This window comes from Mustela nivalis (genome assembly GCF_964662115.1).
Source record: "Mustela nivalis genome assembly, chromosome: X".
Classification (NCBI taxonomy): domain Eukaryota; kingdom Metazoa; phylum Chordata; class Mammalia; order Carnivora; family Mustelidae; genus Mustela; species Mustela nivalis.
In genome coordinates, this window is record NC_139040.1 from 123719159 (window position 1) to 123735796 (window position 16638).

Genomic DNA, 16638 nt, shown 5'->3' on the forward strand with positions numbered 1-16638 from the left:
AAACATACAACTCTTCTGACAAGGCAGAAGGACTTGAAACAAAATTCTAACTGTGGGGTCAGAGGCTAACTTTCATGGTTTGAGGGAGAGACAAGTGAGGAAAGAGAGGGGAAAGTAACAAAGCCCTGGTTATCTGATTGTCCCATGTCACCAGGAACTTGTTTCTCGGAAGTCAGAGCTAAGGCGGTCTTGGACGGTGAGTTCGGAGGGAGACTGTGCAAGTGGTTCCAGCCAGGCTAGCCAAGGCTGTTCGGCTCGGCCAAGTCACAGCGCCTCTGGAGATCTGTTTCCTCAGGTATAAAGTGCACAGCGACATTCTTTTCTTAAGGCTGCGAGACAATCACTCGAGAGCCTGTGTGTGAGGAGTTCTCGACTCCGCCTGCATCTCAAAACAACTTGAGGAATTCAAAAAGCCTGGGTTGCACCCCGTGCATTTGGATTCAATTTTTTAATTTTTTTAAAATTTTATTGATTTATTTATTTATTTTTTATTTTATTTATTCATTTGAGAGAGAGACAGTGAGAGAGAGAGCATGAGCGAGGAGAAGGTCAGAGGAAGAAGCAGACTCCCCATGGAGCTGGGAGCCCGATGCGGGACTTGATCCCAGGACTCCGGGATCATGACCTGAGCCGAAGGCAGTTGTCCAACCAACTGAGCCACCCAGGCGTCCCTTTATTTATTTTTTTAAAATATTTTATTTATTTGACAGACAGAGATCACAGGTAGGCAGAGAGGCAAGCAGAGAGAGAGGAGGAAGCAGGCTCCCTGCTGAGCAGAGAGCCCGATGCGGGGCTCGATCCCAGGACCCTGGGATCACGACCTGAGCCGAAGGCAGAGGCTTAACCCACTGAGCCACCCAGGCGCCCCTAGATTCAATTTTTTTAAAAAAAGATTCTATTTATTTATTTCACAGAGACATAGCGAGAGAGCGCAAGGAGGGGGGGTGCGAGAGGGAGAAGCAGGCTTCTCATGGAGCAGGGAGCCCACCCGGGCAATCCCACATGACCTGAACCAAAGGTTTAATGACTGAGCCACCCAGGTGCTCCTGGATTCAAGTGTTCTGGGGAAGGTCCCATGCCCCAGCATCAGTGGTTGTCAAAGTTCCCGGATAAGTCTCATGTACAGGCCCTGCCAAGGACCGCAGGCCTACTGAGAAAGCAGCACTTCCCAGAACACGTTGAACGGGATCACCGGGGGATCTTCCCAAAACGCAGAGTTAGGACTCAGTGGTATGAGGCCTGGGACTCCGCATTTCTAACACACTCTAGAGGGCCTGCTCTCAACCACACTGAGTACTGCGAAGGGCTAAGCGGCCACAAAGCAGACAGTCATCTACTCTCTCCCCCAGGGTCCTGGGATCGAGCCCCGCATTGGGATCCCCGCTCTGTGGGAAGCCTGCTTCTCCCTCTCCCTACCTTCTGCTCGTGTTTTCTCTTGCTATCTTCCTCTCTCTCCAATAAACACATTAAAATCTTTTTTTTTTTTTAAAGATTTTTATGTATTTATCGGAGAGAGAGCAAAAATTAGAGAGAATACAGAGGCAGAGGGAGAAGCAAACTCGTCGCCGAGCAGGAAGTCCGATCCGGGGCTCAATCCCAGGACCCTGAGACCACGACCTGAGCCGAAGGCAGACGCTTCACTGACTGAGCCATCCAGGCGCCCCTCAAATAAACTTAAAAACAAAAACAAAAACAAAAACAAAACAAAACATGCACAAAAGACTATAGTGCGTGTAAGATTTTAAAGACCGAGCATAAAAGGGTGGTGCCCAGAGAAAGGGAACCGCTCCGGTTCTTGGTTCAAAGAGCACTCGTTGGCAGTCACAGGCACACCCACTTGCTATGGTACCACTGCTCCCCGCATTCGTTACAGATCACGTAGGTCATCATCTCTTCATCTGGATTTGAATTCCGCACCCAGCTTGGCAGGAAGAGCGTTCCTCGGGCGATTACGGTGACCTCGCAGTTGAACTTCTCACAGCGCCTGCACTTTATTTTCCCGGTCGGCGTGCCCCCCGCAGCTTGGGGAAGGCGGTGCTCCCGTATGGCGGACTTCGTGTAGGAGGCTCTCAACTGCTTCAGCTCCTCGCTTGCCATCTCCAACGCCGTCATTTCAGCAAATTCTCTCGGAGACGTGGTCCCAGAGAGCAAGTTCTGTTGCAGGTGAGAATTGTGGGGGTTCTTCAGGTTGGCAACTTTGCTTCGAACGCAAGTTTTGTACTTTCTGAGGTTCTTCGAGTGAAGGGTAAAAAGGTGCCCTTCAATTTCTCTCGCCAAGTCTTGCCACACATCAGCCTTGGGCTGCTCCGTGCAAGCACTCGTTAGGGCTTCATAGAGGAGCTCTGTGCATCTGGCTCTCACGGGTGCGGCGGGGTCCGGTGGCTCCCCGAGATGCTCCCCTCTGGGCTCCATGTGACTCGTGCTATTTTCAGGCACAAGCGTTTCCAGGGCTCCCGCCACACCGTGGGCCGATGAATTAGAACTGGAGCCGCCTGACAGCTCATCCTGACTTGGGTCACGAGGAAGTCCGGGCTTTTCTTCCGTTCTACCGGGAGGGAGAGATGGAGGGCTGTCCCTCGGTGAGAAGTGGAGATCCTTATGAAGCACCCTCCATTCTGACAGCAAACGCTTGGCTTTCTTTTTCAACGCCACTGTAGGGCAGTTTCTGAGGACGCTGTACACCGCCCTGACCACGGCCGTCTCCTGGAGATGCTCTCTGGTCACCGGAAGAGTCTCCAGCTCGGCAAGGTGGTTGCCAAGATCCTCAAAATTCCTCTTAGACATCAGCTGCTCAATAAGGGAGGCTCTGGCAGCCACCTGCCTCTGCTCAGACATCCTTGCAGCTGCAAAGAAAAGAGAAAAGAGGTTTCTGGGTTTCTGTTTTTTTTAAGCTTGGGCTTGCCAATTGCAGCCTCCTGATGGGAGCGGAGGAGGGCTTTCTGCCCGTCACCTACGTGGCATTTTCTGCAAGAGTTATGTAACACAAGTGGGCGGGACCTCTTAGCAAATGGAATCTGCGTTGTGGTCTGGTTCAGTTTCAAAAGGCTGAGTCTGGGTTGTTGGAAAAAAGAAAAAAAAAAAAAAAAAAGGCAGCACTGCCACCAGGTTCCGCATTAATGGTTGTTTGTAAGAAGCTCGCGGGAAAAGCCCCAGAACTTCTTCCCATCCCAAATTTTACAAATCAATGATCTTTCCGGATCCGGATCTGTCGGTTGCTTTGGATCGACTCTGGTGGTCACGCTGAGCATGTAATCGTGCCAGGGTCAGCAACGACGGGTAAGTCAGAACAAGGCTGGACTGTTCCCCCCCACACTCAGCTAGAGAGCTGAACTCCTTACTGATTTTATCATCTTTAAGTGGTACTTTTCTGAATAACATAATGAGAAACAGGGCAGTAAGGGGATGCTGTTTAATGTCCCAAGGAATGTGAAGAAATCGTAAGGCAGTAAGGTGGCAAGGTGGCCGGAAGCAGACCTGATGGGCCCCAGGAGTCCACGGGCACTGTGCTGACATTGGAGCCTTCTGAAAAGCAGGATGAGGGTTCAGACTAAGTGACAAGTTATGGACAAGTTATGACTTTGGACCAGCTGGTCGCTAGGCCAGTTTGGTTCCATTAACTTTTTTGTTTAATTTTGAGATGCAAAACGTTGCTTGATGATTATATCTGTGGGAATCCCATCCTGGACAGGTAAATGTTTACTTTATCTAACCAGGCTATTTTTCTTTTTCTTTCCTTTTTTTTTTAAAAGATTATTTATTTATTTGACAGACAGAGATCACAAATAGGCAGAGAGGCAGGCAGAGAGAGAGGAGGAAGCAGGCTCCCCGCTGAGCAGAGAGCCCGATGTGGGGCTTGATCCCAGAACCCCAGGATCATGACCTGAGCCGAAGGCAGAGGCTTTAACCCACTGAGCCACCCAGGTCCCCCAGGCTATTTTTCTCCCCACATAATGTACACAACCTTGCTACCTAATACCCCTGGATCTACACCTGCCCATCTGGCCTAAATATGGACTTATGCATCTTTTTTTTTTTTTTTTAAGATTTTATTTATTTATTTATTTGACACAGAAAGAGATCACAAGTAGGCAGAGCAGCAGGCAGAGAGAGACGGGGAAGCAGGCTCCCTGCTGGGGAGAGAGCCGGATGTGGGGCTGGATCCCAGGACCCTGAGATCATAACCTGAGCTGAAGGCAGAGGCTTAACCCACTGAGCCACCCAGGCGCCCCTCAACTTATGCATCTTAATGGCAGGAACCCTGTCTTTCCATTTCATAGCATTTGATATTAAATGCTCATCGCTGGGGCGCCTAGGCGGCTCAGTAGGTTGAGCGTCTGACTCTTGGTTTCGGCTCAGGTCCTAATCTCAGGGTCCTGGGATCCTGCCCTGTCACAGGCGCTGCACTCAGCAGGGAGTCAGCTTGAGAGTCTCCCTCTCCCTCCCCCACTGCCCCCCCCCCTGCTCACACTCTCTCTAAGTAAGTAAAAGCTTAAAAAATGTCCACCACTGAGCACACAGTCTAATAACACCGAAGAGAGCACGGAGAGGATCAATGCAGTCTCCCTAGAAACCATCTGACAAGTTCCACAAAATGCAGTGTCCTTTTCTTTCAGGTGACTTGACTTTTATAAATATACTTTAGGGAAACGAGAGATGTAGAAGCTGTCTGGGTAAGAATCTTCTTCCAACTCCGAAGAAACTGTGAGGTCGCAAATGGTTAAACTTGCACAGAAATGTTCAGAGAAGCATTATTCTTAATAGCCCCAAAATGGAAACAACCCAAATGCCAGTCAACTGATGGAGAAACATGTAGCTTACCCACGCGATCGAACAGTATTTAGCAAAACAGAAAGGACCCAGGAGATTCTGATATATACAACAGGGATGGACCTTGAAAGCAGGAAGCTAGTTAAAGACACAGAGGACCCCCTATTGTAAGATTCCATTCATATGAAATGTCCAGAACAGGCAAATTTACAGAGACAGGGAATAGACTGCTGGTCGACTAGGGTTGGGGCGGAGGGATGGCGGGAACCAGTGGTGTGGAATGAAAGGGGGGCGGCTTCCCACGGGTGAGGAGTTTTTCTTGGGTTAAGTGAACAATGTTCGCTAAAGCTGACTGTGGTCATGAACTGCACAACTGTTTTTTTTCAAACTAAACATCACTGAAGTGTACGCTCTGAGGACGTGAATTGTATGGTGTATAAATTGTATCTGAATAAAGTTGTTATTTAAAAACAGCATATAGAGTCTGATCCAAATTTCATTTAAGAATCCCACGTGAAGAGAAAAGGTCAGAAACAAATACACAAAATTTCAGACAGTGACATTTTCTGAATGGCAAGATTTTAAAGATTATTTATTTATTTATTTGAGAGAGAGAGAGAGCGAGAGAGAGAGAGAGAGCGAGAGAGAGCAAGCAAGCATGAGAGGGGAGAAGCTCAAAGGAAGAAGCAGACGTCCCGCGGAGCTGGGACCCCAACGTGGGACTCGATCCCGGGACTCCAGGATCACGACCTGAGCTGAAGGCAGCGGCTTAACCAACTGAGCCACCCAGGCGACCCTGAATGGCAAGATTTTAGATGATTTTTTGTTTGTTCTTTTATTCTCCCCACATTTTGCGTGATGAGCATGTGTTATTTTCCTAACCAGAAAAGTGATTCGTCCGATATCATTTCCCAGTAAACTCCAGATATTTACAACGTCTGCCTATTGGAAAACGGCACGGTAAATGCTCTTCTACCTTCCCTCTGGAATCGGAGCATCATTAACGGTGCTACGTGACCTGTGGCTTCGCCTCCAGATTAGCACTGACAATTTCCTAAGAGGACTACTGCTGAATCTAAACCAGCTGAATCTCCCCTGGGACAGACACAGCCTTGGTCACAACTGTGAGGTTCCTATCGATGTTTCCCTGCTGGACCAGCTCAAGGATGACCAAGATTGCGAGTCTGGCATTTTTGCCACCAGAGGGTGCCGGCATGTAGACAACCTGGGCAGTCACTTGGTGAGCCGGCAATTCAGGATCGCAAGAGGCTTTTTGTTGTTGTTGTTGTTGTTAAGATTTTACTTATTTATTTGAGAGAGAGAGAGAGAGAGCGAGCTTGAGAACGGGGTAAGGGGTAGAGGGAAAAGGAGACTCCCCACTGAGCAGGGAGCCGGAAGCAGAGCCTGATCCCAAGACCCTGGGATCATGACCGGAGCCGAAGGCAGATGCTTAACTGCCCGAGCCGCCCAGGCGCCCTTAAGAGGCTATTTTTATCATTATCAAGTATCAGGACTTCAAGATCATTGTTTTAGCTTTTTATAATTCCACCTGCAAGCAGTGAAGGAGGTCTTCCTAAGGATCAAAGGCTCAGCAAACTAAGAACAGGCAAGGTAAAAATACCGAAAAATAAAAAATACACGGCCTCCCTTACTGAACATTTCTCACAACGTCCCGGGATCTGGAAGTCAGGCAGCCAAGTCATCATGATAAGGTTTCAAGCTGCTTAATACACTTGAACCCTGCCCAGCTTGCTGCGAAGTTTCCTAACGAGAAAACAGTCCTCTCGCCTGCACTCTGTATTCGTCCTAGAGTTAATCGCTACCGAAGAAATCAGGCTGGAAGTTTGCCGGGTGTTGGCAAGGTGGTTAATAAGAGACAGGCCTCGAGCGCCCACAAGGAGGTTAGGCAATATTTAACTCAGGTCAGAATTTCCCACCGAACGGGCAGAGTCTCAAGGAGATCCTGAAGGGGACCCTGTAGCTTTGGGGCTTCAGTGCAGTGAGCACGGCAGTCTGTCTCAGCAGCGGAACTTTTCCTTCACGTCGGTAAATCGATAGACATTCATGTATGCAGGCATAAGCACTCTGCTCTTTATTTCCCATGTCCTTTTAGTTACCTCTCCTCCGTATTCCTTTTTCATTTCTAGTTGTGGTAAAACACACGGACCATAAGACTTAGCATCTTAAACATTTGTAAGCGTATGGTTCAGTAGTGTTCAGTACATTCGCCTTGTCGTGCCGTCAACTCCCAGAACTCCTCTCCTCTTGCAAACCACACTTTGTACCCACTAATCAGCGGCTCCCCACTCCTTTCTCCCCCCAAAACCCTGGCAACCGTCATTGCACCTTCTGCCTTGACATTGACTACGTGCTGCCCGGGAGTGGGCGCATACAGCATTTGGCCTTCTGGGTCTAGCTTATGTCACTCAGCATAACGCCCTCAAAGGTCACCCGTGTTGGAGCCTGTGTCCTGGATCATTTATACTCCACTGCAGGTACAGACCACGTGTTCCTTATCCATTCATAATAAACGTGTGGGTTCCTTCCACCTTTTGGCCACTGTGACTAATGCTGCTATGAACATGGGAACACAAATATTTCTTCAGGACCCTCCTTTTCAATGCTTCTGGGTAAATATCCAGGACTGGCATTGCTGGGTCACACGGTAGTTCTATTTGTAATTTTCTGAGGAACCGCCATACTGTTTTCCATCCTCCTCCATGTTTAACAGCATTTACCTGCTGTCAAAGTTTCTGCTCCCCCTGTGGGAGACTGATGTGGATATAAAGCGTTTATTGCTCCAGGAGGGTATACTGTAAAAGCAACTGAGATACAAACTTCTGAGCATTGCCATAAGAAGACTAAGTTGTGTCTCCAGTTTACAGCTCTACAGAGTTCATTCAATAAACATTTATCATGTATGTAGGACATATGAGATGCTGAGCCTAAAGAGACCCTCTCTGTCTTGAGGGAGCCGACAGCCCAGTGGAAGGAATACGGACAAAAAACGGGCCATGTCTCCGAAGGACAGACACAGCTGCTAGAGGCCACTCAGAGGGGGGATCCAGAAGCTCGGCGGGGCTCCCTATCATCCGGCAGGTGCTAACTGCTTCTTCCCTGCATTTGCCCTGACTCACGCCTTTTTTTTGGAGGGATCATCCTCTAGTACAGACCTCAGCAAGACATCCCCTCATCTTCCCACTTAAAGCCCTTCAGAGGCTTCGTCTGCTCTCAGGATGGAGCCCCGAGGCCCTCGGTCAAGTGATAAAAAGCCACCTTCCTGCCTCCTCCGTGACCTCGCTGATCCGCGACAGGCACTGCCCATTTCGAGGCTCTGTGCCTCTGTGTCAGCAGCTCCCTGGGCCAAGCCTACTTCTCGCCACTAGTGGCTGTCAGTCTGACTCTAAGCCTCAATCCGCTGGAGAAATTAAACAGCAAACACAGAAACAATGCCAGCGCCTCGTCCCAGACAGAAAGGGATCAGAATCCCTGACCGGAGGCCTGGGTATTGTCCCAGCTGTTCAGGTGACTCTGGTTTTAACCAGAATTGCCACCACTGCCCTGTACACACGGGCACGAGGCCATCCTGTGGCAGGACTGTTACACTGCAATCAGCCCAAAGATGGCTCCGGACCTGCTCCTAGACTGAATGTATGGAACTTCTGTTTTTGGATTTCTCTGACGAGCTCCATTGGGAGCGATTAAAACCACCTGCTGTGCACCGCTCACCTGAGAAGCTTCTCTACAATTACAGCCGGTGGGTGCAGTGTTTTAAGTGTTACGAGGCACCCAATTCCCTGGACCCACGCCCTCCCTTACCTCTTTTTTTTTTTTTTTTTAAAGATTTTATTTATTTATTTGAAAGACGGAGATCACAAGTAGGCAGAGAGGCAGGCAGAGAGAGAGAGAGAGAGGGAAGCAGGCTTCCTGCGGAGCAGGGAGCCCGATGCGGGGCTCGATCCCAGGACCCTGAGATCATGACCCGAGCCAAAGGCAGCAGCCCAAACCACTGAGCCACCCAGGCGCCCCCCTCCCTTACCTCTTAACAGCAGGAGACAAGGTGCATTTCTTGAACTCCACGCGCCATCCACATTCACGTCCTCTCCATCCTTACGATGAGCCCGAGTCAGGTAGACGGCTTACCTCCATCTTACAGATGAGGAAGCCTGTTTAAAAAAAAAAAAAAAAATCAAATGTTTGCAGTGGCTTTTTTCATGGCATGGATCACATTAAAATTTTTTTTGTCTGCCTTGCCCACAAGACCCTAGAAGAATGATGTGTTTCTTTTGCTGAGACATGCCTGGCAAACACCTGGTCAGTGCTTCCTATTACTCAACAAGGAGGTTTTTTGCTGTTGTTGTTAAATGAGAAAAGAACACCCTGAGAGCTCCCTCCCCTCTCGGCTCGTGGGCTTCATTCTTTTCACTCCATGCCAGCTTGCTTGTACCCCGAAGCCCAGTGTCCCTCAGCTTCTTCCACGGGCGCCAACCTCATCTTAATTCTAGTTCAAAAAGTCATTCAAAAGGAGGGAGAAAAAGGGCAGCAGCGGCCGTGTGGTGCCCACTGCGGGCTAAACGCGCAGACTCCAGAAATCAAGCGTTTGGGGATAAGGAGGGTCAAGGCGGTATAGCTCGTGGAAGTGAGGGGTGTTAAGCATGTTTGGTAAGTTTCTTGCCCATTCTGTGCCTCGATTTCCTCATGTACAAAATCAGAGAAATTCCACATCCTCGAATTCATATGGGAATAAATGAGATAATCCTTATAAACTCCTTACAGCCATGCCTGTCACACAGTTAAGTCTGACCGACAATGACACAGGGCTATCATTAAAAGATTAATGTCAGGCGCCTGGGTGGCTCAGTGGGTTGAGGCCTCTGCCTTCGGCTCAGGTCATGATCCCATGATCCTGGGATCGAGTCCCGAGTCAGGCTCTCTGCTTGGCAGGGAGCCTGCTTCCTCCTCTCTCTCTGCCTGCTTCTCTGCCTACTTGTGATCTCTGTCTGTCAAATAAATAAATAAATAAAAGATTTACGTGACATGTATCCACCATACCAGGCACTGTTCTAGAGCAACGCGCCAGCAAACTTTTTGCATAAAAGGGCAGACAGTAAATATTTTCAGCTGTTGCAGGCCATCGGACCCCTGCACGGACTGTTCAGCTCTACCACTCTTGCAGCAGGAACAGCGGCCACGGACGATACATCAAAGAATGGGGATGGCTTTGCTCCAGTGAATCTTTTTTCAAAGACAGGCAGTCTGGATTTGGTGCAGGCCCTTATCTGCTGACCCCTTTCTAAAGCAGTGCTATCCAGAAGAAATATTACACAAGCCACAGATACAATTTAAAGTTTTCTAGTAACCACGTTAAAAAATAAACAGGGGAAATTCATGACACTTTACCTAAACAGTGTGTCCCAAATCCTGCCATTACAACAAGGAATCGATAAAAACAAATTAGTGATCTCTTACATTCTCTTCTTCATACTACTTCTCCAAAATTTCCTGTTTGACGCTACCACGCATCTGTTAGGAATAGGCACATTTCCAATGTTCACTAGCCTGTGTAGCTTGTGGCTACCTATTGTACAACACAGTTCTAGAGCATCTGCTAATACGGGTAATGTTTACATACACACCTGTACCCCTAGGTTCTAAATGCATATCAAAAAGAGTTTACACGTGGCGAGCAAGAGCAGGTCCTATGGATCTGTTGACTGAATGCATATAAAAGCTTGTAAATTTAACTAATACGGGTAGGTCGCACCCATCTGGCTTAAACCCCGGGGAGAGGGGAGATCGAAGAGAAATTCTGTTTCTAGTCATTAAGTCACGTACACCTCTCCAGCCACACAGGGAGGCCCTTCCCCAAATGAAGAACTGATGCCAAATGTTGGGACGCCGCCGTTTCAGAACAGCCCCTCAACACTGCGCTACTGCCCTTTCAAGTTGGAATGATCTCTGGCACATTGAGTGGAAGGAACCAGCCCAAGGGCCCGCTGTGGCCCGGGTTCGGGTTCCGGAGGGTGGGGCGCGGCGACAAGCGAAGCCTGCTGCATGCCGTCCCGGGGTGCCAACCTGGCACCCCGCACAGGAGCGGCGGCGGTCCCAAGAGGGCTGCCCACCCAGCGACTTCAGGGGGAGAAGAGGGGCGAGGGCACGATCGGGCCTACCCGACCCAGGACGCACCGAGGGCATCCCCCGGGGCAGTGGTGGGCTTTCCCGAGCACCGGTGGCCTGAGACACCGGAGAACCCGCGGCGCCGCTCACCGAGAAGCGCAGAAGCCCGGGAGTGTCGGGAGACCTCGGCGTCGGGGGCGAGTTTCCGGTACGCGGGGCGGGACCATCAAGGCTCAACCAATCCAAGCCCGCAGACTAGAGAAGGCTGGCCTCGGGCGCTGGCGCATGCGTGCTAGGTAAATGGTGTCTGCGCAGAGCGGCTAGCGGCGGTGAATACTCCGGCGTCCGTGGCTGCCGGTGGCCCCCGGGCTTCGCTGACAATCTGGGCGCAGGGCGTGCGTGGGAAGAAAGTACCCCTAGTAATGCCTTTCAGCTGCAGAGTTTGTTGAACTACTCTACGACATACGCGTTCTGCTTTCATTCAAGACATTGCTTAGCGAAATGTTGACAAAACCTTGGCCAAAAATGCCATTTAGTGCAGCAATTAATTCGACAAGTATTTCTTGCACCCCTGGCACACATCAGTTGATATGGAAATAGTAATCATTCATTAAGTAGCCACGTACGTCCTGCACTTCTCGCCTGTATGCATTCTTTCCCTGCAAGGGTCCAATAAAATCAAAGCGATGGTAAAACTAGAGACTTTATTTTCAAAAGGCTATTGTTTTTTTTTTTTTTTAATTGTAGGAAGTTTATTTATCTCCAGTTTCAGTATAGATTTACATGTCTGTTTCCAGAAATAATACTTTCATCTATGCCCACAATATATAATAGAATGTACATTGAATATATTCTATCAAAAGGCTATTGTTTTAAGATTGTTTCTTTCTTTTTTTTTTTTTTTAGATTTTATTTATTTATTTGACAGACAGAGATCGTAAGTAGACAGAGAGGCAGGCAGAGAGAGAGAGGAGGAAGCAGGCTCCCTGCTGAGCAGAGAGCCCGATGCGGGGCTCGATCCCAGGGTCCTGGGATCATGACCTGAGCCGAAGGCAGCGGCTTAACCACTGAGCCACACAGGCGCCCCTAAGATTGTTTCTAACACAAGAACGAAGTGAGACACCTATAAATCTAATTTATTGAATAGGCTCTTGGGGGCCCTTGTGTAGCCTCAGAGGTTAAGCAAAGGCTTTGGGCTGGGGTCCTGATTTCCCGGTCCTGGGATCAAACCTCTTGTCCCGTTTCCTGGTCTGCGGGGAGTCTGTTTCTCCCTCTCCCTCTGCCCCTCCCCACTGCTCATTCTCTCTCTCTCTCTCTCTCTTAAATATATAAATAACAACTTTTTTTGGGGGGGGGGAGTAAATTTAATTGAATTGCTAGGCAGGCTGGAGCAATTACATGTACTCGAGACCAGCTTTTATGAAATGGGGTCCAAGTGGCGGACTTTGGTGGACTTGGGCCGCCCAGCTTTCAGCCTACCTCTGAACAGCCAATTGGGCCTGCCATCTACCCTAGCCAGGGGCCAGCTACAGGACCAAGCTGGGCCTACTGCATACCCCTCCCTGAAATGTGAATTTTGAGCAGAGTAATGTGGAGACTAGTATGGTGAGAGATCATTCTAGTAACGTTGGCATGCTGATCAGCAATGGCTTCTTTCCACAGCTCGGCTTCCAGCCCGGGAGCCCATTTCCAAGGCTGGATTGCTGGTCTTCCCATGCACCTGCACGCTCCTGTTTCCTTACCATAACCTCCCTTTGCTGTAAGTTAGCGGAGGTCTGGTTCTGGTGCTTGCTACCAGCAAACGCTGCCATAGTCCCCATCTTAATGTAGCTGTGTGATCTGAGAGCCATCCGAAGAGCATCCCTGATCATAGATGGTGCTGAAACTGCCTTCTTACTTGTTCCTTCGTAGTAAAGCATTGGAAGCTACTATTCTAAAAGATCGAGTATCTGAAAGATTACATTTGGAACTCTTTATTCCCTATACCCGCATTATCTTAGAAGGGTAGCCTCTCTTCAGTTGTTGGGATAGAGGACAAGTAAACGTTGACGGGGGGACCTGGGAAAGAAAGAAAGGTCCACAAGATTAGGTTCTTTGAGATCTCAGGGGTCACTGAATTGGAAGGTTCTAGGTATCCAGAGAGGCACGAGTTCACAAGACATGGGGAAGGGAGAAATGGAGCAAAGCAGGAGCAGGAGATGCTGCAGACAGCCCTCTCTACTGTTTGCCGGTGGCAGCCCCGGGCACATAGGCCATCACAAGAGGGCACTGCTGGAACTCTGAGAAGGATCCACAAACTGAATGGGAGCACCCAGTGTCTCAGCTTTTGGAGGCGAGCTGTGTTGCTGCAGCTTGGAACCATGAGGAAAAAGATTTTTTAAAAAATTAACATATAATGTATTATTTGCCCCAGGGGTACAGGTCTGTGAATCATCAGGCTTACACACTTCACAGCGCTCACCATAGCACATGCCCTCCCCAATGTCCATCACCTCACCCCCTTCTCCCTACCTCCCCACTCCCCAGCAACCCTATTTGTTTCATGAGATTAAGAGTCTCTAATGGTTTGTCTCCCTCCTGATCCCATGAGGAAAAAGATTTTTAAAGGGACAGTGACAGGGATAAGAAAGGGGGATGTAGAAGTTTCTGTGGGTGTCCAGGAAGACTAATGGATGTGGGAAAGTTGAGGGTTCCAGGCTTTCTGAGCAGCAGGCACATTTCCTCAGGCCTCAGCCCCATCAAAATTCCAATGCTGTTGACCTCCTGCAACCCACTTGATGTCCAGAGTCCTTTGGTATCCTGAAAGGCAAGCCGGGGGACATCCCCAGTGTTGGAGTCATTGGTGGCTGGGTTATATATGAGTCTATGCAACTTTAGTTCCGACTTGCCTGGTATTTATTGAGAGATGAATTCACTCAAGGTGTCCCAAGTTAATTGGCACAGTCAGATAGATGAAGCTCAGCTTTGGGGGGGTGGGGAGTAATACTCTTACTTTCTAAATTTTCATTGAGGTATAGCCCATATGTAGAAATGCTGGTGCACAAATTGTAAGCGTATTGCTCAATGATTCTCATAAAGTGAACACGTCCATCCAAAAAGCATCGAGAAACAGAATGACCACAACCCCACATCCCCACTCGTGCTTCCTCCTAGCACCCCCTCAGAGGGTAAACACAACCCTGACTTCTCCAGCACAGATTTAATCCTGCCTCATCTTGAAACTTAGGTAAGCAGAGCCACACAGTATGTCCTTTCTAGTTTCTTTTGATCAATGCCAAATTTTAAAATTCACCTGCGATGTTATGGGCAACGTTGGTTTCTTCATGCTCACTGCCTGATAGTATTTCATTGGATGGATATACCACGGTTTATTTTTCTATTCTACTCACGAGGGACATCATGGATTTTTGAGTGGTCCCACTGTGACTATTATAAATCGTGCTTCTGGGCATTTCTATTGAGGGTATACCTGCGAGTGGAATTCTGGGTCGGTCATACTGTTTGAGGCCATAAATGCCTGATACAAAGTCTCTCGCATGATTTTTCTACCTGAAAAAGGCAATTCTAAATGTGTTTCAAGCAACAACATCAGCAAAATAAATATATAGGCTTTGAAAAAAAAAATACTGGGACAGAAAGAGGAATTAGTTCTTACCTAATTTCATTGGATCCAGCATTCTTCATGCTGTAGAAGGTGGCCCCAGGGTGGGGGAAACCGTGACCCCCAGGGCCCGCCTCTGCACTGCACCCCTGCCCTGAGGCCTGTGGCAGAGAGGTTGGGGCAGCCGTGTGGACATGAGGCTCAGGCTACCTGCTATCCCGTGAGTAATAAAGCCCAGCTCTCCGATCCAGGAGTCTTGTGTTTTGTGCTGGTCCATATGAAACCAGAAGAGGCCAACTTGTTAGCTTTCAAGAACAGTTCTTAACTTCTGAAAACAACCTCAGGTGAAACCATTCCATAGTCATCCCTCGAGCATTCTGTGCCTCCAAGGAGAAGAGTACAAAACCTACAGGCTACCTCAGGTCTGGCTGAAGACTGGTGGAGTCGCCGAGAGACATCGAATGCCCAAGCTCAAGGGCTCTGGGTTTTGCCCAAGTCCCAACTGCCATCGTACAGACGAGGGAAATGGTACACTTCCCACAGGGGACCTGAAGTCTCCCGAGGTCTGTAAGGGAGGGACACATCTTCCTGGCCACAAGGAGGCTTTTCCCACACCTGAGAGCAGAAAACTCCAGTGTCATTCAGTACCCCTCCCTACTTAGGACAAAGGCCCAGATGTGCTCTCAAAGTCAACTTGGTGCTTTAGTCAGCTGCTGACATTCAGCCCCAGAGGGGAGCAAAAATGGGGACTCGTGTCATTGTTATTTCAATGTGTTCATGTAAACTCATGAGGTCGGAGGATGTGGGACATCCTGGTGAATGTTGTTAGTCTGTGCCAGGGAAGAGGCAAGCACCATTCAGTGGTAATTTGGGCAGCACGCGGGGTCTGTGAAAGGTTGAAGATCATGGTTTTGTTGAAGAATCTATCTGCACAATGTATCATTTTCTGTAACGCTGCTCGGCAGTCTGGTGATGGGAGAGGGAAAGAAGTCAGTGGGGTGATCAAGATTGGGGCTCTGTATGGTGGCCTTGGTGGAAGAACACAAGGGCATGGGTCTTGGGGGGCAATGGCAAGTGTCTTTGAAGGGATGGGGGCCTTGGACTCTATGTTGTTTTATTAGAGAGAAAGTCAAGATAGGAAGCCAAGAGATGGGAAGAAAAAGAAAATGTCAAGGGAATGGGTCTTCAAAAAGTCCAAAGGAGAAGTATGAGGTTAAGAGAAAACCAGATAAACTAGGTAGTTTGATGTTGGAGTTCACGTTCAGACCTGATGATTAAGTCCAAGGTGGTGGCCATGGTGCAGGGACCAGGAAGATGATGGTAACTGGAACAGAGGTCAAAGAACAGTGAAGCTAGGACATCAGATGGGTCATTTGCATAGATGTCACCACACTGGTTGATGACAATGGCAAGGAAGGGCCAAGAGGACTGTAGAGCTGTTTCACTGCACCCTCAAAAAACAGTGGCCTTTACAGGGAAAGAGAGAAATAGGAGATTGTGAACAAGAGTGGAGCAACAAGGGTGTCCCCTTCGAGAGGACCCGGCATGTGCGCAGGGAGGAAGGACAAGCAGCTTTCATTTGCTAAGGCCGCAAGGACAGAGGCTGCCCAGGAGAGAGCTCAGCTCAGCTGAGGAAGAGGCCGTTGGCAGAATTAAGATGGAGGAGAGTTTTTTTTTTTTTACCAGTGTTGTGTGTGTGATGGGGGAGAGGGCAGAAACAGTGGAAGTTAGTATCCAGAGGAAGCAGCGTGTAACAGTGTGGGCAGAGGGTTTGGGCAGGACAGTGGGAGGGGGCGAATGACAAGGGGGTTTCAAGTTGAGTGGTGGCCAGGGACAATAGATATGGATCCTGGCTAAATGATATGCCCTTAGGTTCCCCAAAGGAACCCAAGTATGACTCAGGGCTGTGTAGGCTAGGGCTCCATGACTTGATAGCCCATTGACTAGAGTTCAAAACAATATGTTGGTATTTAAGGGCCCAAAGAGTTAGTCCCCCAAGACTATGGTCTTGTGGTATCATTGGTAGGGGAAGCCCCCAGGGTCAGGGAAGAGTAGTCACTTGAGTCTGGATTGTGATTTGTTTGAAATCCTACATAGGCCACGAGAGGGTTTATTTTTATCTCACTTAACAAAATGTTGAACAGTGACTGATT

At 48.9% G+C, this 16638-nt stretch overlaps 1 protein-coding gene across 4 annotated transcripts; it reads right to left on the bottom strand.

Moving 5' to 3' along the window:
- Positions 1–1725: 1725 nt before the first annotated feature.
- On the bottom strand, positions 1726–11220 carry TCEANC (transcription elongation factor A N-terminal and central domain containing). Of its 4 annotated transcripts, XM_082717040.1 has the most exons (4): positions 11035–11220; positions 8807–8933; positions 3183–3367; positions 1726–2843 (listed from the first exon to the last, which is right to left on the bottom strand). In XM_082717040.1, exon 4 carries the CDS (start codon positions 2833–2835, stop codon positions 1822–1824), a length of 1014 nt encoding a protein of 337 aa, XP_082573166.1. In that variant the 5' UTR covers positions 2836–2843; positions 3183–3367; positions 8807–8933; positions 11035–11220; the 3' UTR covers positions 1726–1821. The 4 variants fall into 4 exon arrangements, with proteins under 4 accessions (XP_082573166.1, XP_082573165.1, XP_082573167.1 ...); XM_082717039.1 differs by lacking the exon at positions 3183–3367 and having other exon boundaries at positions 11035–11216; XM_082717041.1 differs by lacking the exon at positions 3183–3367 and having other exon boundaries at positions 10943–11047.
- Between the last annotated feature and the right edge of the window lie 5418 nt (positions 11221–16638).

Excerpts from the sequence above, each read along its gene's own strand:
- TCEANC (XM_082717040.1), bottom strand. The coding sequence starts at position 2,835 with ATGTCTGAGCAGAGGCAGGTGGCTGCCAGAGCCTCCCTTATTGAGCAG.